The 25590-nt window shown below is 33.5% G+C and overlaps 1 protein-coding gene and 1 long non-coding RNA gene across 2 annotated transcripts in view; both read left to right on the top strand.

Annotated features, from left to right (window-relative positions):
- The first annotated feature begins 545 nt into the window (after window positions 1-545).
- LOC115439924 lies at window positions 546-6689 on the top strand. The gene is made up of 3 exons (XR_003938313.2): window positions 546-954; window positions 1718-1910; window positions 6609-6689. It is a non-coding gene; the product is annotated as an uncharacterized LOC115439924 (long non-coding RNA).
- Window positions 6690-6902: 213 nt separating this feature from the next.
- Window positions 6903-25590, top strand: part of LOC115439926 (protein apterous) — a 100315-nt gene continuing 81627 nt past the window's right edge. Inside the window, 2 exon segments of the mRNA XM_030164004.2 lie at window positions 6903-7330; window positions 20301-20614. Of these exon segments, the coding sequence (XP_030019864.2) occupies window positions 7295-7330; window positions 20301-20614 (350 nt within the window). The 5' untranslated portion in view covers window positions 6903-7294.

The following is a 25590-nucleotide window of genomic DNA, read 5'->3' as shown; positions in this document are numbered from 1 at the left end:
AAAAAAATCCTTTGTTTGTGAACTCTTTCTCGGAATTGGACCACGCCCTTCAGGCTTTAATATTTTTGGAAATTTTGTCTGATAATGCTGGTAGTTCAAAGCATCATCTTTTTGGGTAGTTGATGCGACACCTATCGTAACTATAACGTTCTAGATACTGTGTTGCCATTTTATTTGTAAACTATTTCAAAATTATATCAGAATATTATTACTTATTTAATATCATTTCAAAGCTGTGGTCAGATTTCGACCGTTGATTACGATACGATTTTCAGTTGCGGCATGCATATGATTTTTTCGTTCATATATTTTTCCATAACGTTTATATTATCAGAATAATAAAAATGCAATGCCAGAAAACTTTATACAATTCATGGTGTCGTTTGGTTGTACTATAGTCAAAAATATTTTTAGAACAGTTATATTAGGAATTAAGAATAATATTCATTCAATTATTAATATAATAATTTTCGAAGAGTAATTTTTTATGCTTACAAATAGATGAGCGTTGCTCGGTTAATCGAAATCTGTTCAAAACGAATTCCAACTTTGATAATTTGCCTTGGAACTGTAATAAAGCAATATTCTGCATTGTTTGACTGTAATTTAACATGAAATCCGGCAAATGAGACAGGAATACGAGAGACCTGTCATTTAGTATTACTGGGTTAGGCATAGGTTTGAATTTAAATACATTGACTTTAGATATGTTACAGTATTATCATATTCAATTAGTGTTCCCGATAAAAAAGTAATTGTAAAAATTTGTGTTCCCCGAGATTCGCCGAGCTTCACCTCTCGGAGTCATAATTCTGTTAATGTTTTCAGGAAGGTATCTATATGGGATGTGACTCATTAGGAAATAAATTCTACGAAAATAAATACTACTTCATTGGAAAGAGTCGCTGGGTGGAATACAACCCAGAGTTCAAATTTGAGTATGACGCATCACAGGTATCTATATTATTATTTTTTTGAGTTAATGACCTACCTATGCCCATTTTTTTGGCTCAATATAACGTCAGATCTTTTGCCTTATTGTGTTTATTTATGACACGGACTTGTTTTTTTTATTTGCTTTGAATGACGAGACGAGTTTGCCTTTCTGCCTGATGGTGAGCGATATGACCGCCCATAAACAGCATCCAACACTTTGAATTACAAAGTATTGTTTGGTATTGCACCGCGCTCGCCATCCTGAGACATGAGATGTTAAGTCTTATTATGTCCAGTAGTTACATTGGCTACAATGACTTTCAAACCAGAACTGAAAAGTTACTACACATTGCTGCTTGGCGGCAGAAATAGACATTGCGGTGGTATCTATCCAGGCGGATCCTCACATATGAGAGACCTGCCACCAGTAAAAATCTATATTGTGTCTTCAGCTGTAAATGAAATAATATTTATTGTAATTGACAAAAAGTACAACAATATTAAATTGAGTTATTGTTATCACCCATATTCACAAACAACGTTATGAGGACGCCCAATGTGCCCCCACGCATAGTGTCCGCATTATCATAGTTTTTTTATTACCCTATACGGGACAATAATTTTAACACGACAAATAGTCGCAGCTTTAATATAACTCTTTAGAAGAGGCACTGTTGTGAATAGGAGCCCCATCTAACGGCAAAAGTGCGTACCCATTTTCACTAGAAGTTAAGTAGCCTTGCTGTATAAACTTTATAACAGCGCCATCTATCGTTAACAGATTGCACCAGAATGGTACGGGTGGCTTCACTACAAAACAGACAGGGTGCCGACTCATGATCCCGCGAAGTATAATATTCGTAGTTGCTGCTGGTACCATTGTTGGCTCCAACACCATTCGGAAAATCTCTCGGGGACAGATCACGCATATTATCCTTATAGTACTACGAGACCGAGTATTTACGTATGGGATGGTACGTAGTGTTGTAAATAGATGGTGTTGTATAGAACTATTTGACATATAGATTTATGGTTTTTATAGCAAAAGAAGTCAAATTATTATTAAATAAGGCTGATTTTTCTATCGTTCGACATTATATATCAAATTAAAATGATAACTGGATGGAATATAAAAGTTAGACAAATTGTCACCTTTATATTATCATACAACTGTCAAATTTATTCCTTTGTCTATAGATTACTTTTATAATATTATAATGGAAAAATGAACATATTATACAGGTAATTTTCTAAATTGTTCAATAGATGGCAGTATTATTTTCATTGTGTTATAGGAAACGTACAACGAACTAGGTGGCACCACTAAATAAATTTCAGAGCCACAGTGTGGATAAAAAACCTTTCCGGACTTATAATTTGTTGTTGTTTTTTTTGTCAATATAATAAAAGTATAAATTTCAAGTTATGTTCACATAATTATTTATTTATTTGTTTGTATTAAATATTAACTACAAAAGGTATTTATATTTATAAATTACATTATGAATATGAGACATTTCTAGATGCTTTTGGAACCCAACCGCAAGTATGTTTTTTTATAACCTTTATTATTTTTGGCGCTTTTTACATAGCATGTAGATACTATTCTTGGGAACATAATAGAAATTTACACTGTTTGTTGTTATTGTTGAAGCATTCAGATATACAAAAATATATTACCAATAAATTAAATATTATTTTTCACGTCTAATTAATATTTTAGGACAGTGCCAAGTATTGATATAGTAACAGATTCAGATTGCGCCACCAGATGGCAGCGCTTTCGTCTTGCACGTTTCCGATACGGTATTGTTTAAATTGTCAAAGGTTTCGATTAGGACGAAAGTGCTGCACTCTAGATTCAACAAATTTATATCCATCCTTGGCAAATCCGTGGAAAAATTATCAACATATAAAACAAATTGTAATTCTGGATAACCTCCCCCGCGAGGTAACTATTGCGCGCTCGGTATTCACTTCGAATGCATCCCAATGAACGGGGGGGCATTTGGCGCGGTCTTAGGCACACAGTCTAGTGTGTATACCTCATTGTAACAACGCATTGACGCCTATGAGGGCCCGCGAACATTTCCTGGCCTTCTCTCCTCTGTCTATCCTAAGAAACCTCCTTTTCCTCCATACTTCCCTTCTCAATATATCCCCTCCTAACTTTCCTCTAGGCCCCTGAGGTCCCTAAGCCGGGAGATTCCTGTATCTAGCGTTATACAAAAAAAAAAAAACTTATTAACCAGGTGCGAGAGCGAATAATAAATATGTTTAAGGCCTGTCTCCAAATAAACAGCCTTGAGTATACGTTCCATACATTTACGGCGCACGAATATGGACGGAAATATGCAATAATTTACGAATAATTGGTATAAAAAAAATATTTAGATCTTTAAAAAAATGGTAAACTGTTAAAATGTTCCTTATTTCATTGTTTGTAAAAGCGGCGATAGCCTAGTTGGGTGTGGAACGGACTGCCGAGACGAATGTCCGCAGGTTCAAATCCCCAAGGGCACACACCTCTGACTTTTCGAAAAAAATCATGTGTGTATTCTTTGTGAATTTATCGTTCGCTTTAACGGTGATGGAAAACATCGTGAGGAAACCTGCACATCTGAGAAATTCTCTATAGGAATTTCGAAGGTGTGTGAAGTCTACCAATCCGCACTAGGCCAGCGTTGAGCGTGGTGGACTAAGGCCTAATCCCTCTCAGTAGTAGAGGAGGCCCGTGCTCAGCAGTGGGCAAGTATATAATACAGGGCTGATATTATTATTATTATATAATTGTTTGTATCTTGTTAGTTGCAAATTAATATGATGTGCATTTAAGAAGAGATGCATTCTCATTCATTCATTCATATCATTAATAATTATGAATATTAATAGCTTGATCATTAATTATTACCGACAAATTAAAACACAAAACATCAAACAATATTTAAATTGCTCTCCAAGAAAGTAAGCATAATCACTTTTTATTTTTTTACATCCTAATTCAAATACCGTAGATACGGACATCGTACCTTCAGGCTCTATTTAGTTAAATGTTGAGACCAGACCATAAGGCAACTCTTCTTTTAAACAAAGCATACTAATATGGAAAAATATTGTTCATTTTTTTTATAAATTATTAATAATATTTTACCATACCAGTTAACGGTTATCCGTTAGAAATGATAAAAGTATATGAAAATACAAAACTAAAAATTCAAGAGATTTTTTATTTGTATCTCGTGATTCTGTTTTAATTTACTAGATGGCGTTAGTTTGTACAATCATTTTCGTCGGTGCAATAATTAGATAAAAGTTGTTAACGAGTAAGTAAAGTATTATTATATGCATATTTTTAATACATCCACGACACACGGCTATGCATTGGTTCCCACGTGAGTGCATTAATGTGAGAGCTTCACTGTCTGTTTGTGTAACAATAGAATTTATTAGTTTTATCCCGTTTAATTTATAAATAATTGCAATTATAATAATTAAAGTTACATGTTTCGCGAAGTTTGTCATAACATTTTTGTACATTTTATTTTTCTATTCCGCACAATGATCTTGATTAACATTGAAGTACGAGTAAATATGTAAATTTTCTATTTATGTTTTAAGAATATTATATGATAGGTACATTTTTGTTTATTTAGATAAAGATATAATTGAAAGTAAAGAATTAATGGAACAGGTTTCTTTAATGACAGTTAATTATTAATAAAAGATCCAAAAATAGTAAAATTTATGCACAAGGATATCTTATTTAATGTGTCTTCTTCTTTTATATTATGGCTGCCACCATTTATTATATGCATCTTCATATTAACACTGATAAATAAGGTGTGAATAAATGTATATATGTATAGGATCACTTTGTTGTCTGTCTGTTTTCTCAGGAATGCTTGAAAAGAAAGAATGTATCAAGTTTATATCAAATATTCGATTCTACGGGCTGTTTCAGCTGTGAAAGAATCAAACTTGTATGTCAACGCGATTCAAACATTCATTCACATAATGTTCATGTTGTGTTTTTGCGATTTGATTGTCTCAGTGGTGTAGTCTTGTTACAGAGCGATTGCAGTACTGAGGTCTCGGGTTCAATATCGGGCCAGGCAAAGTGATATTGGGTTTTTGTATTTAGTGTCAGTGTGACATCTGGAATGACGCCTGATGTGGCGATAGTCTCGCCATCTATCACATTATGGGACGAAGTTTATAACGCGAAAAGTGGGAGCACCGGTTGCATCTATGCTTACCCCTTCAGAAAGTAGGCGTGAGTGTATGTGTGTTGTTAAGGGAAATCAAAACTTTTAGGCTATTTCCCATTGGTCTAGAATCATAAAATTTGGTTAGCTGCAATGTATTACAGCACGTATAAAAGAAAAAAATATTCTAAGCCGAAAAAAACTCATACACTTTACCCACAAGTTTGTACGGAAGCCTCCTCGCACGAGTCTGACATTTTTCTTTTTTATTAAATATGATGGTCATTACTTCATTCGCTTAGACTTTAAAGGTATTTTGTCAGGAATAAAAACAACTTTATTACTCCCTATTGGGTGTAGGTACCTATTTTATATGCAACCTATGGAATTTAATAACCCAAAGTAAACAAATATATGTCGATATTTAAATTGTCTCCTAGTAGAACGATTGCATTATTTAGTATGTAAGTATATGTTATATCAGGCTATATTCTTACACTTATTAAAGTGTCAGCCGTATAAATTCCTTTTTTATTACTAATAATAGGTATTTATAAAAAGCGTTATTGAGATCTAAAAATATCATTACATAGGTATGGGTTAATAGAATACTTTTAATAATTTAAATTAAATTTTAATTAAAATTTAATACTTTTCGCAATAATGTGTTTTAATAAAATATTTTTAACAAGCCATTTTTAACCATAACACATTTATTTTAGAACCACATTACATTAATTATTAACGTTTGAAAAATATGATTTTTGAGATATGAGTGACAAATTAATGGAACGCTAACAATCATAATATTATTATTATTATGTTGCACGGCACGCGTCTACTACAATTATAATTATTCTTTTGAATTTATTTATTTCAAGTCTTATTATTAAGTCGAATATGATTTTTATTTTTGTAAACATATAATTTAATGAATTTTATAGTATAATTTTAAATCAAATATTGTTAAATGTTTTAGAGACATAATGTCGAGATTATGTTTGAATAAAATTTTCATTAGATAAAATGTAATGTGTATATTTTAGTACTTGCTTTTTTATAATAAATTATTATAAATTTTAAAATGTAGCCAGTTATTAACTTTAAGTAGAATTGTTTTTTTTTCCACATCTTTATCTAATTAAGATGTAATTATAAAGTTGAAATGGAGTGGAAAAGCTTTGAATTAATATATCTAAGTAGTATTTATTATCGAAAGTACTTACGAAGGTATGCACATATTGTTAGTTAGTTAGGTGTCGTGAGTGATGAGCAGGCTGTGCACCGAGAGGCTGCGGGTTCGACACTTTCACCGAGGCAATGCTGGTGGTGTTCAACAAAAAAAAAATTTTGGGCGTGGCTGATAGAACCTTATGTCTCTCACTATTATAGATAGAGGTCTCTCTGTAGGAGTGCTAAGTTTATTGTTTGATATATTTAGTCTACATTTTAAACATTTATTTACAGGTACATCTGTTTGCAGCCGTCCATGCATGCCTAAATAGGACATACAAAGAATTCAGTTGAAAATATACGATATAATTTTAATTCAATGTTTTATTTACACTGTTCTTTTAACATTAAGTTCAGTAAGAATGTCTGAAGTTCAAACACAGCGGCAGTAGGTAAAGGAAAAAGGTATAGCGAGGAGGGCGACGCGGCCCCGGCGCCCTACCGTCTCTGCCCGCCCCGCCAGCGCTGTGGGGATAATCGCATAAACATTTTAACTGCGTAGTAAAACGGTCCAGCCACATCGCAGCTCGCCAAGATGTAAGCCGGCAGTCCGCATTCGCTACGGACATTCGGTACATAAATGATAATTTTACAACTTACTCAACACTACATAAAAATTGCTTGCATACAACAACAAAAAATCACAGTTTCACTGCGCCGAAAAGTTGTAAGCGCGAGCGAAAATAATCGTAAACAGAAATTTTACAAAAAAAAAATCGTATGAAATATAGCGGGAGCGGAGAGGCGTAGCTGGGGGCGTCGCTGGGCCCGCCTCCCTCCGCCAGAGGCACCGCGGGCCAGTAGCTCGAGAGCCGCGTCACCGCGCGCTCGTCTGGGATGCCCCGCGAGTGAGTGACACAGTGGAGTGGGGCAAAGGCCCAAAACATTCGAAAATAGAAAACGGAAAAATTGACCCCCAGATGGGCGTTTACGAGGAGAGGGGAGCGATGCATTGGGTAAGTTTCAAAAATACGCGGCTTTTTTTTTCATTGAAAAATATTAATTTTGCGTTTGTGTTAATTTGTATGTAATGTTATTCTGTTACCGCTTATTTTTGTGCCGGCAATCCTTTTTTTGGTATTATTCTTTATTGTATTTATTTTCGCAACTTCGTTATAAGTTTTAATTTTCTAATAAGAAAATAAAATAAGTGTTGTAGAGAGAACAGATTCATCTTCAAATAACAAACTCACTTAGAATTTTTGTTAATTACATATATTTTTATAAAATTCTGCCAAGTATACATAATTAAATTCTCATTTAAATAAATTAAAGGTGATGATTATTTGTGGGTATAAAATCTTTTTAAATGCTCACATTTTTATAATTAGTATAACACAATATATAAAACCATTTAAATAAATGGTATAGAATAAAAATATGCGTTCATATTAACAGCACACTTTATTGTCGAAGCATTTAGCAAAAGTACCTAAAAATCTTTACAGATGAGTACTATTTCTATTAAAAAAAAATGTAACCACAATTGCTGCATTATGTTTAGATAAAAAATAAATTATTTAATTAACTCGAGTTTTTGCAAAAAAATCATTACATTCACAAAATGTAATGCGAATTATTGAGTTAGTTAAATAAATTGAAATTGAAGTTTTGAATTCATAAGAAAAAATTGTTTGTTATAAATTACATCTTACTAGTTATGAATGAACATTTGAAATCTCTGACACTTAATAATTACATTTAGTAATTTTAACTATTTATAACACAAATTAATATATATTTTTTATGAATCTAAAAGTTTAGTAAATTAAAAAATCCAATTGATTATTGATAGCTGATCAAAATAAAATAATCTATTATAATAGAAAATTAAATTATTATAATACTAGAAAAAAAGGAAGGTAAAAATATGACGACATTACATTATAATAATTACTTATATAAAATTTATTTAATGTTTACGTTGAAGAGATAAGGCGCCGGCAATTTGTTTCATTTCGCTCTCCATTCCGGAGAAGACATACTTATTTCATTATTTATTTTATTGAATTTATATCTTAATGTTTTTTATAAGATCATAACGTTTTGTATATTTATCGATAAGTGTGCTTTTATAGTGCTTGTCGTGGTATATATATTTGTGTAAGAAATGAGCCTACGGATTTTAGAATGAATTGTTCTCGTCACCTACCTATAATTATTTTATAAATTAAAGATTATCATGTATGTTAATAAATTTGTCTACGATTTAGTTATGATATTCTTTATTATGTCATATAGATTACTAATTTACCGAGAGAAATAATAAATAGAAGTTTTTAATGGATTCAGTAGATACTCTTCAAATTTGTTTTACTTTACATCACGGATTTTACGGCGCGCGGCAATATTGAATATTATTTACTTGTTTATAAAAATTCCTTACATTGACAATCTAAATATGTAAGTTATTTAACTAATGAACAATAACTGATCAATATAATAGATAATAAAAAATAACAGAATAGTGGGTATACAATATCTTAGTTATTTCACAGAAAATCGTTATTTTCTTTAGCGAATAATTTCCGCGTAAACAACAAAAGGTTTCTGTGCAGTATTTAATGATAATTGGTTTTGAGCTCTATAAAGTTTCATGCTTTTGTTTAATTTCACCGGATTTTCGGATGATTTAATTGATACATTATTTTTAAGCGAGATACTTCATAATGAAATTAGCGCGTTTGATACTTTACTCGGTATACAGGCGCTTATGGCATTGGTAGGTATATTTTGACTCAATTGAACGCATTCACGAATGAAACTTCAAGTAATTTTTCAGTATAGCCAATACACATTAGCAGGCGTCGAACTATATTTTAATTATAATACATTTTATTTGCAGAGTATATTTAAGTTATTTTCTAAAAGGATTTTTATCGAATATTTAGTTTATTTAATAGACAAATATGTCTATAGTATACTATTAACGGACTCCGTTCAGTACGAGTTGTGCAATAGAGTGCGCAATCGGAGTTCTCGAAGTAATAAAGAAATATATTTTTTAAACTGTTTTGCGTTTTTAAATTGTCTTAGATATAATTGAATGAGTACACTATACTTGTTAGAATAAATAATATTCCTCCATTATGTTACTTGGAGTTAATTGACTGACTTTAGGAAATGGATTAAGGGGTCCTTTATGTAACCGAAAAGAAATAAGGATTAGGAAGCGGCGTGGATACAATGGTTGGGCTAGGTTAGGTTAGGTTTAATTTATACCATTTTCTGTGCAGTTGAGGTATAGCATTTTAACAGTTTCCTTTTAGTACGCGTACACGAGGAATAAGCCATAAGATTGGGCACATCCGACGCTCTGAATTCCAATGCACTGTACATTGCTAGTCTTTAAGTTCATTGTATTTGAAATCTAATAACTCAGTCAAACTGGCTACGTTTATAATCCTAATAACCCAGTTACGTGCAATCACGAAGATTTCAACGTAGAATATCGCAAACCTATCATCCGTGATAACTAGAATTTAGCGAGCTGTGAACGGGGTTGGAACTGGGAATTATTCCGCTCTCCGGGACGGGCGGCACGAGTGTTACGATTCACCGGAAAATACAGAACGTTCTAAATATAAATGCATTTGTTTTTTAATTTTTGTTTATTGTTTTTGAAAATGGAATGGGAAAGGCGGTTTAAGGCGATACCTCAAGGTCCATTTTCATACATTTTGTTTCGGCTTTAATCTGGGTAACTAAACAAGTATTGGCAAGTAAAGAATTTAAATTCACGTCTAGTTAGTGATTAGTTCTCGCAGTTGAAGAAAAATGTAAAAATAATTAATAATCATGGATATTTCTGCCTTTAAAATTTCGTCATATTAAATTTTAAAGGCCGAAATATCCATGATTATTAATTATTTTACGTTTTTCTTCAACTGCGAGAACTAATCACTAACTAGACGTGAATTTAAATTCTTTACTTGCCAATACTTGTTTAGTTACCCAGATTAAAGCCGAAACAAAATGTATGAAAATGGACCTTGAGGTATCGCCTTAAACCGCTTTTTATTAAATGGGGAATTTTGTAAATATTTTAATATAAATTGTCAATATAAGCCACTATATGGTTGACTAACTTTGTTCCCGGCTCGGTACGTGATGTTGCACGGTTAAAATTATATCACTAAAGGATAATATAACTGCTACTGATTTTTTGAAAAATAAAATATAATAAAATTAAAGCCAATAGTTGCCTCTGAAAATATAATTTTAACAGAAATTTAATGAGGATTCCAGATCATAAACTAAGCTGGGTTAGCTAACGTAGCTAAGATATCTATTCAAACTTGTGTACTGCAATCTATGTCATTTAAATTATATACTATTTGTATTGTGTAGTTTTTAGCTATGCAAGATATAAATTTATATTTATTTCAAAGGAAAATATTGGTTTGGATTGGATGTATGGGTTATATCTAAAAAAAAAACAGTATCTAATAATTATTATTCCTTAATTTTCGCCGTACAACCTCCACAAAGGTTTTTAATTAATAATTCGAAATTCAAAAATGAATGTAAATTATGGCATTTGGATTTGTCAGAACCACCCGTTGATACCAGGATGATATAATGCTATTTTAATATAAAATCGGTTTTATTATTTATATACCTTTATTTTAAAGTAATGCGGTAAATAAAGCTTATATTAAAGCAGCCTTGGAAATTTGTCGGACTTCATTAGAACTGAATATATATAGGCACATGCCTTAATCCTTAATGCCATTGATAGAGAATGAATTTGCTGCTGTTTCAATCAACAACCCCTAACTTTTGATTAATCCTAAAATATTAAGAATCTGAGTATATAAAATCAAACTACATTCTGTTTGGATCATTTTCACGATCGACCTGAAATAATTATTGGGATCATATGTTTTTGAAATCAGCCGTTAACCTTTCCATCTAGCTGCCAACTAAAGTAGAGCTTTGATTTTCTGAATTATTGGGGGACATGCGGAAAATAGGTTCATTCGGATAATCGAACTGCATACGTATGTATGTACAAATATTGCAAGTAAACCAACACTTATATAAATAAATCCCTCCTAACCAAGTTATGGTCACGGCGGCCAATCAAACGGAGATCAGCCAGATACACAGGAGATATTACAGTACACAAGTGTGTGCGCTACACACAAGTGCGCTCTGTTCCTTCTCTCCCATAGTCCGGTGAGACGGCAGTCCGACATGACCGGAGAGAGATCAAGTGCCAACGGCTTTACATACTCTCTGAAGCACGGGGGTATCACACAGCTCACTTCTTGACATGGAGCTGTCAGAATACTACGACTGAATAATTTTAAAAGACGGAAAAAGTCAGTCTCTTTTTTGGTTCGACCCGGGATCCGTACCCAGGGCTTATTGCGGTAGTTGTACTCATGCCGCGTACTCATTTAAACAACGCCGCTAAGGCAGTTTACCGTCTCGTTGCTTACGACCAGACGGTAAACTGCAACTTAACGGTAAACTGTAAATTAGGAAATGAAGTACAGATAGGTGGAATACCAAAAGCATTTTTAGTTAATTTTCATTCAGAAGTCCCTAATTTTAATCTGTTGAAGTTGGTCAAGTGATCGTTATATCTACTAACAGAATAATTAGAGGAGTAAGTAAGTTTCTTTGTAAGATAAAATTTTAAACGTACTGCAGAAAATAAAACATTAGCGAATAAACGATAGAAGTAACCAAAGAACCAATTTATTTTTGGTACTTTATGTTACTGAGATGTATAGAGAAAGTTAAGCATAATAATATTTCTCTATTACATATAGAAGCTTATGACTTTATCCTCAAAGGCGTAAACAGAGGCACAATGTAAGAATTTTTGTTTCGCTATTCGCAGTCCAAATTGAAATTCAATAATGTGATGATTTTCCAATTTTAAAACTCATTCACTAGGGAATTAAACTGTCACCTCATCCCGACCAATGACGAATTTTCATAATCAAAATGTTTCCAAATTGAATGTTCAAAATATGATTATTTATTATTTTGTTTGAGGTCCGTGGTTTTGCGGATTTCATTCCCCATCGTGCATCGTTCTAGTGATTGATCATTTCATTCAGTTGTATTTGTCATTTGCAGATTCTGGTTCTATAGGCGATCTCAGGTGGTGTAATGTTTCGTGGCTTTGGGGAGTTTGTCTTTTATAAGATTACACTGGTTACTCCTACGAGATACAACTAGTATTGTTGTGCAACTTGACCAACATGTTGCTCGTAAATGATGCACAACATTTGGTGCTTCTGAGTAACCTTGAAAATAAATTAATAATATAATCTGTGATGAAACGCGCGCGTCTAGGCACGGTCACGAAACGTTTCACGATGCATTGTTATTGTTCCAAATTTAAAATGTGAATTATTTTTTCACAAAATTGCATTTGCAAAGAAAAATAAAACAATATTTAGCAAAGCGACTTTATGTATTTTAAGTCGTTAACGTAATTCATTACCGTAAACACATTTATTCAAATAAATTAATTTCTCGGATTACCTACAAGTAGAACACTAGATGTAGTGTAATAAATATACAGTTTAATTTTAATAAATGTTAATTTTGTTTATTACTTTTTTTTAATTGTTCATTAATTTTAATTTTTATTGTTTATTTTTCACAGTTTAATTATAAAATTTTAGAGATTTATAACTTTTACGTAAGACTTTTATAGCTTATTTAAAAAATAAAGAAATTGCTTTCAGTGTTGTAAGAAACGTAATTTTATAATCAACTTCCTACTAATTGGGCAAGTGTTAGAGTTTAATAAATGTTTGTTTATCATAAGGCTACTTTTCGTTCGTGGTCTTGGCTAACTTGCTTTAGTAGTTTGGTGTTTCGGGATATTGGATGCGTATATTAAGTGAAGTAAGTAGGGGAAAGTGGGGCGACACCGGATAGTTAAGAAAAGAACAAAAAAATGTTAGTTAAAACATTATATATTTAAAAAATCAGCATCACTTATCGTAGTACATACATAAGACATACTTTTGGTGCAAAAATATCAGCGATCAATTATAATTATAGGAAGTAGAACGGATATTTCCGGAATTTAATTTAATTTTAATTTAATTTAATTTTTAGAATATTTCCGGATTCACCCCATACCTATGGGTAAAACCGGATACGCATATTTTATCAACGCGGTGAATATGTATAATACAAAATAGCAAAATATAGTAATTACTCACAATATATGCATACAAAAAATTATATCTCAGGTGCAGACCATCCAATACTACCTTTATGAGGCACTCCACACTCTACTTCAGGTATGCCGCGCCACGTACCATACATCAGTGGACATGGTTTGACTGTACTTATCCCTACAAATTGAAATTTTTGAATCCTCTTGGCTATTTTCTTTATTTGATTCTTTACCAATAACCATAGTCTTTGCCTTTCTTTTCAACCTTTTTTTCTTCTTTGCCTTTTTTTACCAACTTGTAGCTTATACCTTTGACATCAGAAAATACACATTTTTTTACCAGAAGGACACTTTCGGAATACGTCGTCTTTAAATTTTCCGGATTTGATTTTTTTATTGCGGTCTTGTAATTACGTCTTGGGTACATAATAGATATGCGCTGCCAAAAGATATCCATTCTGTCTTCTAAGACGGAATTAATTGCCAAAAGCATATCAGCCTATTTGCCTTTTTTACCGTATGTCGGTGACATATTTTGGAACTATAAAAAAATGAGAAAAGATTAATAGGTACAAAACACTAAAAATATATAATTAAACTAAATACTCAAAACATAAATCGAAACTTCGATCACTGGGGTGAAACCGGATATCCAATACAACCCCGTCCGATTTCACCCCACAAGTACCATATTTGAAATAATATTTACCAACACTTTCTTTTAACTCAGAAAAACACTTATTATAGTTTTAATGGAGTAAATATCCATGATATTATAAAAAAAAATACAACATTGTAGTAACTTATAACCAAAACCAATAAGAATATGTCAAACATTAGAAAATAATAGATCATTTACCTGTATTTTCGTTTTTTTCGTATAAATGGGCGCGATGAGAGTCTTTCCTGGCCACCATTTGTAACCACACTAAGCGAGCGTTTATGAGTGTCGGTCGAAGGTTTAGAACGCGACAGCAATATGCCTACTAAGAAAATAGCCACTATCCACTTTTACCCCCTGTCCGGTTTCCCCCCACTTTCCCCTACAATCAACAGATATTTAAAACAAAAAAAAAATATTATAGAAGGTCATTTTGACATTGCTTTTATAAATATAACCACATTTTAGGCTTTACCTCTATTCACAATGTGGCAAAAACCCTCCATCAATGATGAATATTATTATCAGAATTTTTTATCATTTTATGGTTTACTTTGAACATATGTGCGTAAATGTAAATTGACCGAAAGCGTGATGTTGCCGCTGTGACGAATTCTCTTAGAGTAGTAGGAGCGACATTAGGGCGCGTAAAATTAAAGTTTTTTTTACATTTATTTTGTTCGACATTTACATCTACTATCCGAGTAAGTTACTGTAGTGTTATTTTTAAGATTACAAGTTTATAGTTTATGGTTTATCAACGCAATCATAAAATGACCCTATATAATAAAATATATTAAAACATCGATACTAATACATTCGATAGTGTGATTAATCCGATATTCTTCCATGCTTTTCGCCAATAGACAGTTTTAAACCGGATACTTCCTAAATTTATCTAGGTGCGTGGCTATCCTGCTATGAAGCTATTATGTTGCACATAGTCTTGCAGTCCTAAAGGAATAGACGATGACCGCAGTAATATTGTCTCTTTTTACATTCAGGTAAATTTCTATGGAACTTTGTTAGGTCACCCAGTCTATTCTTATGTGTGATCGACCTTAACCCTTGAATGTCAATGGCCGCGGCGTAACTGACGGACAATTCCCGGAATTCGATATTACTGATCATATATACTATTTGTAGTAACGCCCACGTCATTAATTGTAGCCTTTACTGAATGAATTCAGAGTTATTGTTATGATTTATTTTTACTCGTTTGTTTATTACCGTATTTGTTATTCTTGATCTGTTTCTAAATTTGAATTAGAAATCGTTATAGAAATAATTAAAGTGCGTGCGGGAGTTATAAAACTTTTGAATTTATATTATTTATGGTATCGTGTTAATCTAGTTACATAATTATAATTTAATGAAAGTAATCAAAATTAAAAGTATTTTTATTGCAAGAGTTTTTAATCAATGAACACAAGTGTAACATAAAAATGTTTGCTCATAAAATTATTCGGATTGTATATTTTTAATTCAGTTCTTTGTTTTACGACTCGTGGGGTGCTGCGGTTTTTAACTTTTGAATATTTAAAAGCTGTCTGTGATACAATGAATTGCATTTTAATGAAAAAATATTTTATCTAAAATTTTATCAATGATTATAATTAGCTCTATGTTATTTTGACGTCCATGCAATAACTTATTGTCAAAATAGTTGCTTTTAATCAACTACGAACCTAAATAATTTTGTTTTGCAAAATACCACATGTAGATGCACATATATCAATATTCTTAATTAAATCTATTAAAATAACATGTATTGTTCTCTCTTCATTTATATCAATAAACATGTCGATTCATTTGATATGAAATAAAATTAATTTTTATTCTAAAGCTTTTCAGTTCGCGTTTAACAAATCTTGATATAAATTTCAGCGCATACATACAGTAAACGCACGATACTAAAAATTGATTGCTAAAAACTTGAAAATTATTTTCTGATTATTGCTAATACAGTAAAAGGTCATTACAATTATGTAACGTCTGACACCGTTGCAAATATTAAATAAAACCATTAACTGATCTTAATCACAGGATTATTAAACATTACAAGTAACTGTTCGCGGCTTCGTCCGCGTCAGAAGCCTTGACCACTACAAAAGTCGGTAAAACACGGTACTATACCGGCGTCACCTATTTAAACAATATCATTACTTCTTAGGGGAGCCAATTACCGGGATTAAAGTAGACTATGTGTGAATCTAGGACATGGTCTATCCGTTTGTTAAATTTCATCCGAATCTGTTCACCGGTTTTTGCGTTTACTTCTAACAAACATCCAAACATTTTCACAAATTTTCGCATTAAGAGAGTATCAGTATAGTAGTAGTAATAAGTAAGAGAAAGATCAAAGCTATATTTAATGTTTTCTGAAATTCAATAAATGAACATAAATAACTATAAAAACTGTATTTTTATGGATAAAACACAATGCTTTTGCCCAATTGAACACGCGTATAATGATTCCTCTAACCGACGGCGTAGGCAGGGAACTTGCTCTGAAATTTTGTGATATAGGGGCTAATTATCATACAAACTCAGCTACGAACATCGATTGACATGTACTATGTTCTAGTTTTGGCGTTCGGAACATTCATTGTGTTCATCTGAATTGAACTGTTATCCATTTAAAGTGATTTCAGTATGGTGTCAATATTAATGCTTGTGGTTGTGTACGGAGTGGCGCTCATAATATAAGAACTTGAGTCTATGTTTAAACCTGGATTTGAATAAAAAATATTAGTCAAATAAGTAAAATTATTTGTTGTTCGAGTGAATAAATAGATTATAACAGTGATGTTTTTGTTGCTATTTCAGTTCAGATTTTGGATAAATAATTTATATAGACGTTCGTGTCTATATAATATACGTCAATGGCTACGGACATTTTGTTCAACCGGACAAACAAGCCCAAGTATCCGACGGGTCAAAACGTCAAAACGCAACTTTTCATATAAATTTTACGACGGATTTGTGCGGCCTTATGAATTTTAAAAACACGTACGCAATTTTAGTGAATATGCAAACCGTATGAGGCCGGAATCTCATCTTGTAAACAAATATATCAAATTATATATTCAACCTTATGATATATTGCCGTGGTGGTTCTGCCAACATTATGTTTATATATAACATTTCTCTGACGTTTATACTAGGTTAGGTTAGGTTTTAAATGGAACTGAATACACGATTTTATTGTTGTGTAAATTAAAAAAATATGTTTGCCTTTAAGTATTCTTACGGGTGATAGGTCTCTCATATGTGGGAGTCCGCCTGGGAAGTTACCACGGCAATGTCTATTTCTGCTGCCAAGCAGCAGTGTATGGTCACTGTTGTATTTCGGTTTGAAGGACATTGTAGCCAGTGTAACTAGTGGACAAAATAAGACTTACCAATAAACTTGCCAATGAACAATACTTTGTAATTTAAAGTGTTGGATGGTGTTTCTACTGTTTATGGGCGGTCGTATCGCTTGCCATCAGACGAACAGCAAGCTCGGCTCGTCATTCAAATAATAAAAAATTAGGCTGTTTCATAAGGTTTTGTCACACGCGTTTGATATTTACGTTGAAGTATCACTAGTATTATAAATGTGATAATTCAGAAAGTAATATTCTAAACCTTTGTGCCCGCTGATTATGAATGTTAATTAGCTAACATGTCTTCAGATTAGGCAATTATCGTTTTTATATCCAGCTAAATCCTTCTCATACATTACGTTAAGTACTAATCGAGTTTAATTTAGAATATGAGTTATAATTATTCCATGAGCCTTTTCTACGGGTACATTCCCTTTTGAAATCGGATTAAATATTAACAAAAGGTCATGTCGTATACTAAAACACGTGGCTTCTCCCGCGTGATCTTGCGGATAGTCAATGTTTCTAGAAAAAGTAGCAGCCTTTATTAATTTACGATCTGGTCTTGCTGTATGGCAAATTTTATCCAAACCCATTTAGCTTGGCTTACTTCTAATACTTTGAGTACAAACTGTTACTTATAAATAGCAGATTGCTAGCGATTTACAGGTTATTGTTACGGTAAACAATAATCAAATGAAATATGTTCGTTATTTGGAACTTATGCGGTGTTAAAATCGACACAATTTGGACAGGTTAATTTTGAAATTGCGTTAATAAATAAATCCATATACTTTACTTAAAAACTACACTTAAATATAAGTTTAACTATAGATGTAAAATAAAAACGAGTAGTTCCAAACAAAATAACTATTAGAAACAGTAATTTAAATTGTACACGCCCTAAGACCAATACTTTTTTTACTACACGAAGAGAGTTTCGGAGCGTCAAAACATGATTTTAGTAAAAAATACACAATATATTCGCATTTAATTAGAAAATTATAAAAGTATTAAATCAGGATTTTTTACGTAAATATTTGTTACTTTTTAATGGTTTTTGGTACAATATTAACAAAGATAAAGACAAATATATGATTTCATTTAGTAACGCATTATAAAAATAGTCTTATATGTGTGCGCGCCTATAGTTCGTACTAAAATTTGTGTAATATATTTATAGGTAGGCCTATCAATCGTGCCATAGGCCCAATAATAATAAACTGATATTCATGGGCGCCGTCAAGATTAGTCTTAAGGAGGTGCATTTGCACCTAAGCACTGAACTACATAATATCATAAAGATTTTTTTTATTCCCATTTTTGCAGATTTAATTACTTTTTTTGGGATTTATTTCTGAGCAGGGGTGCACGTGCACCTACTTGCACCCCCTCTCGCCAGTGCTGATATTTGTCCAAACTAATCCTTACACGAGTTAATAAAGACATAGGTCATTGTGTCGGGGATTCACTATCGGGTTTTGACCCACATATAGATGCTATCTTCATGTTTAGATGTAGATGAGGGTCATGCTTTATATAATAATACTTCAGGTGAATAAATATACTTGTGACATTCAGATTTACTATCACCGTCTACAGAAGATAAGTAACACAATTAACTTAGAATGATTGTATTATAAAATAGAATCTGATAATTAACTCTTGTAAAAACAGTAACTTTACTTCTTGTAAACGGATTACGAAGCAGTTTTGCGCGCGGGATATGAATTTGTCAACCCCAAACATATATATTCGCTAAAATATATTTGTTTTTTTACCTTACCTCAGCAAATCGATGTCCCTTCAATCCAATCAACTGAAATATGATTAGTGATACGTGCAGGCAAGGCGACGCGACGCATAAACAACCTTTTATACGAGACATTCTAAAATGTGAAGGGTTGTCGTGGGCGTATCTCGCCATCTCTGCCACTCGTCGCCATTAGCAAAAAATCAAGTAGGTACGGAAACATGATATTTTTAACCGTATTTATTTATAAGAATATTGATTTTACATTTGCCTGGTTATGTTTGATAGGCATTTGATTCATAACACTTTGTACCTACAGGTTCTTATTGGGAGCCGCGTCGATAAGTTTCATATTCGCGTGACCACCAATATTCTAATACCTACTATGCGTGACAATGAATGTATTTCACGAACAGCATTAGATGAATGGTGCGCAGGACAATGTCCGCTACCTTATATATTTATTGCATTTAGGAACTTTACAGTTGTTGACAATTTCTTACATTTATTTATTGATCATGGGACAAGAAATGGTTACACTATTTATATTAAATCAAATTCAATACATGCTAAAATTATATAATAAATGATGGATGTGTAACCGAGAATGTTATACTTTAATTAGTTTGAGACTTTTATTCATTGATAACTGAAGCAATTGCAAACTGTATCCTAAGAAACAAAAGTAATATATCATTAATATAATGTAGTTAAAATTATGTCATGGCTATTTGAGTCTAATGTAAGTTCATCTAAATAAAGTCGGATGCCCTATTCCTTCCTCGGGGGTGTTCCTCTTTTTGCAATTACAGGTGTTCTAATCGAAGGACAGCTTCGATAGACATATAGGTTAATAAAGGATGTTTTCGTTCCTTGACCCATATGGCTATCAAAGCTGTGATTCGCCCGCGTGAACGAAATAGGGCGACGTTACTATTTATTATGACTTATTATTCTTGTAACTAACACGCACCAAACTCCGCAGCAACAAAGTGAGCGGTATATATCGTCGTACGAGGGTGGCGGTGAGCTGTCGCCAGCAGCGCCGGTGACGTCGCCGGGCTCGCCGCGCGACTGCACCTCGTGCCGCAAGCGGGAACCGCCGGATGAGCCGCCGGCCGCCGACGACGGCTGCGCGGGCTGCGGCGGTCGGATCACCGACCGGTACTACCTGCTCGCGCTAGAGCGCCGCTGGCACACGCCCTGCCTCCGATGCTGCGAGTGCAAGATGCCGCTCGACTCCGAACAGCGCTGCTATGCCCGGGACAGCAATATATTCTGCAAGAATGATTACACCAGGTCAGTGGATGCTTTATTATTTCCTACTGTAATATTTTCATGAGTGTAAAGTAGAAATAACAGCGGAATTTATAGTGATTCGATGCCATTTGTTTTTGCTTAAATACAAACTTGTATTATATTGAAAAGATGTTTTGTGCCGGCCAAACATTCGAATAACATTTTTTTATAAATATTAAATGTGTAAGAAAACTGTATGTATAGCATCGAAATGAATGAAATTAACCTTCCGTAATTGGTGTACGTAATAAGGAAAAATATAACCATAAAACTGTAATAATTAATAGGAATAATAAGGATAAAACTACACAATTCGACTAGGCTAGGCACGTAAATAAAACTCGTAGGCTTAAGAATCAATATGACGTTAATGGCAATAGAAAACTACAAACATGGTTCGATATCAGAATATTGTCGAAATACATTAGAATTATAATCAATATACGTACGTAATTAGTGATTTAGGTATATTAAAAGTACTTATCCAGGCCAGGTAGGCCTTCAGGAAATGGTAAAAATCTACACCAGAACAACCGGTGGCATTGAACTTTGTACCTACAGTTTACACCTCATATAACCGACAATCATTTTTACGACTAAATTACAGTGTCTTGTTGGTATATATCCTACTACCATACTGTCGGGACGTTTCTAGTTATATGTATGTGACGTGCATCTCTCTTGGATACGAGGTGGATGTTTCTAGAACATTAAAGCAAAATATGCGGGATTTACGATGCTCTAATTATCGAATTAAAAAAATAACTGTGTATAGTATGATAATCATTATTAAAAGAAATATTAAGAAATTATTTAAAGTATGATATTCTCCAACACTGATATAGCGGTTCTGATTTCATTCATTCTTTTTGTCAGTTTCATTCGTTCGCCATGTAACGCTGTGTTCAAAGTCTGTACAAATAAAATCAATAAAAATAAATGTAAGTTTTATTAGCAGAACTTGCAATATTAATTAAATATACCATAAAATTAACACGATATACTTTAATGTTATGTAAAATATTATAGAGCGTGTGCCGACATGGTCACGGACCATTTGTGCGACGGGTTTGTGAAATAGGGTACTCCATACACTAATGTGGGGCCGGGTAATTTTACTAGTAGTTAATGATATGAGTTTGCTTTTTTATAAATTGTAAAATAGTTATTATTGTGAATGTGGCCGGTTCTGAATATATTTTATACAAATAAATAGTGTGATACGTTAAAATCATAAACGTTTATTGGTAAATAATGTCTACGCATCACATTACGACTGCGCACAAGTATATCTTAGTAAACAGGCCGGCATAATTGTGTCGACTAGCGAGGTATAATCTTCCAATTGACACTACAGACACCACTCTACTTACAGTCAAGTGCAGAATTCATTTTCTTGTACAAAAAAGAGACAATTATTGAACGAAACAAAGTTATTTAATTTAGAAACACCTCAGTGAGTGTGAAGGTAGATGCCAGTTGAGCGATGGTGCCAACTGCCAACTGGGAGTAGATGCCAGGCTTATCAGATATGCCCGCTGCGTGGAATGCGTTAACCATCATTTCTGACCTCCAGTATGAAGGAATTTAAGTTGACTGATTAATGCGAATCTGTCTCGAAGTTTGAGCAACTAATCCGTTTTATTGTAGGAAGAAATCTTTAAGGGTATAAGTATAAACTTGTGTCGGAAATAGGAATTAAAATAGAAATGTAATTTACTAGTTTTACAATAGAAAAGTTGCGATAGCTTAGCGGGGAACTGAATGGATGTGTACCTCTGAGATATTACAATTTGAACGTAATGTCAGTTCTGCCAATCCCACTATCAATTATAAATAAGACTTGTGTTGGCGATACAAAAACACGAATTGAGAAACTTCTTTTTATGAAAGTCGGTTAATAAGGGACAAATAGCTTTTTAATCTCAACACTTTTTTCAGTCTAATTCCTTTGAACAACATCTTATGACACAAGAATTACATAATATTTATATTTACTTCGCAGCTGCTTGTGACGCTTCGTCTTAGCAGAGTTGTTAACCTTAAAAACAGAATAGAATTAAAGGTAGCTAATTAACATATATGTAAAAGTACGTCGGTGTTTTTGTTTGTATAAACTTTCTCTCGCTACTTGTCCCCGTATCGTTACCAGCGGGATCCGGCGGTGTCCGGCGGGGCTCGGGGGGACTCGGCGGGGTCCGGAGGGGTCCAACGACATACAGATCCCTGCTGATAATTCTTAGTTTATGCTTCAATCACAGTGGCTTTTTAATGTCCGAATTTTGTGTTTCGACGAAATGTATTCGTTTTACAGGAGACGGTACTCTGTTAAGCGTAACGGTATTTCAATTATTTCTAAATTGTTAGTTGTAATTTTTTTATTGTTTAGCCGCAGTGTTAGTCTAGCTGGACATGTAGAGAGTTTGCTTAAACTGAGAATTCTCAGTAATGAGTTTTTCAAAATATTACGACTTTTTATTTTCACACACATGTTCCTTCTTACAATACTAATCACACGTCTGTATTCTAATAGTTTCATGTTTAATGTTTTTATATTTTTGTGCAACTTGTGCGATAATAGCTGATGTTAGAAACAACATAGTCCACCCAAAAACACTGACGCTACGTAACGGTAAAAAATATGACGCCAACGCCGGCCCATTGCGGCACCCATCCTATCAGATATGGTTCACGTCCCATCGCAGCTAAGACGAAGTTATCAACGCGGTTCCCTAGAGCACGTAGCATCAGATCTCAACGGGACGTCGGTGGTCCAACGCAGGTGAGGAGGCGGGCGCGGCGGAGATAGCGGGGGCGTTCAAAATCGCTTTTAATACTTTAAAGATAAAAGTATTAAAAGCGATTATATACTCTAAAAAGAAATTATAAATGTCAAAACAACAGAAAAAATAGAACCAAAACATGTAAATTGAATGTATAATAGACAGTATGGACTAGCAGATGACCTCATAAAAGTAGCAGGAGGTCGTTGGATGCGGACCGCTTCCAATAGGTCGATTTGGAAATCTCTAGGAGAGGCCCATGTTCAGCAGTGGGCTTCCTGCGGCTGATGATGGACTAGGAGTAAAGATACGCAGGCAATGGAGACGGCATGGATCGGCATTATGTTTAAGGAGGAAACAAAAGCGATGACGAGTACTCTTCAGAAGTTTTAACTAACGGGATGAGGTGGTCAGTGTCAGAGATCAAAGCATTTTTGATACATACAAACTGTTTATGTCACGCAAACAATAATAGACATGTGATTGCGGCAAAACAAATAATATAAATAATGAGAACTTAGTATCAGCTGTACCTAGAGCATGAAATCATAATTTGTAATCCCAATAACTCGCGTGCGCTCTTCCTTTACGTCACTCATAAAATATTAGCTAAGGTTTTTTTATTGGTCATACATTGTTTTTGTTTTCGTGACAATGTCGTCGATATTTTTTGAGGATGTAGACATGGCAGTGCATCTTGAATGAATTTAATTGGTGACGGTAGAGCATCGGGCGGTAAGTCAGATTGTAGTAGGCTACACCTCTACCAGAGGGGAAAACCTTAAAATGATAGGGACGGGGGTGTAAATTGCATAAATTGAATCCCAATGATTTAACATACAAAAGTGTGTACTTGTTTTGAATTTGGGGGCGGCAATCCTTTACTCCACCTTTCCGCGCATGCTTTCACTTATTTATTTTTATTTATTTTATTTTATTAACACTTTGTACACATGGTATACAGGTGGACTTAATGCCATGGGCAGTCTCTCCCAGTCAACCTTGGGGTGGTGTAGAGAGGACGTTAGAGGACGTTGCCATCAATGAGACTTATCTGTCTCATTGATGGCAACGCAAGTGCAAATGCTCGTTATGGGTTTACGGACGGTGCCGATGATTTCATCATAAGACACGGTCATCTGTATTGTGAATCTGTCTGTCTGTAAATCTGTACACTTTTCAATAGGTCAATGGTTCACAGATCTAAGTGACAATCACAATTAGATGAAGAAGTATGCGGAATTATTTTTTCAACAGTCTAGTTTCGAGTCGAACATTTTAAAAGCTGACATCATGGGACTTATTTTAAGTACATTTATTTAATGCTTATGTTTTATTAAGACTAAATATATTTATACACGGTGTACTTCAATTCAATGCTCCGGAATCATGGTCAGTAAATGAGATATGTAGATTTTATGACATTAAGAAAGCATTATTAAAATAAAAAAAAAGTGCATTCAAGGAAGTCAGGGTTTTACCATGATGTGAAATTTACCTACTTTATGTTCTTCAGTTTTTTTTTATTTTTTTACTATTTTTCATTGTAGATAACTACTGCATAGAATTGAATGCAGTTTCCACCGATGTATTGCTAGACATCTAACTTAAAATATAAGGGTCATTTTACAGCGAAAAATATTTTTATGTGATTACAGCCTCGAGCAAAAGCTGGGGCCTTATTCTCTACTCCGCACGTTATTTTAACAGTGCGTAACAAGCACGTAACACAACGCGTCATGTTTAGGACTATAGAAATTTGGCTTACAGAATACCATTCCACGCACATTTCTCGGAGATAACATGACACGGCCGCGTTACGCGTTTACACTATCATACAGAATAAGGGCCCTGTAGTGTTTACGGCAGGTGACGTATATAGGATCATTTTGATTTTGCGTTACGAAATGAAACCACATACTCGTCTTTACAATAATATGTAATTGACAATTTAGATACGTTTCGGGAAAATAGTGAATAAAATACGTCGTAGTTATTGGTAAAGTGGTTACATCAACAACACATTCAGTTTTAAATAATAATATCAGCTCTGTATTATATACTGTCCCATTGCTGAGCACGGGCTTCCTCTACTACTGATTTCGCTTTAGTTAACCACGCTGGCCTAATGCGGTTGTCCGACTTCATGTTCCTTCGAGTTTTTTCGGGAAACTGCTTAGGTATGCAGATTTA

This window comes from Manduca sexta, chromosome 27 (genome assembly GCF_014839805.1).
Source record: "Manduca sexta isolate Smith_Timp_Sample1 chromosome 27, JHU_Msex_v1.0, whole genome shotgun sequence".
In the NCBI taxonomy this organism is placed as follows: Eukaryota; Metazoa; Arthropoda; class Insecta; order Lepidoptera; family Sphingidae; genus Manduca; species Manduca sexta.
Note: the sequence above shows the minus strand (reverse complement) of the source record. Positions and strands in the feature narration are given on the sequence as shown.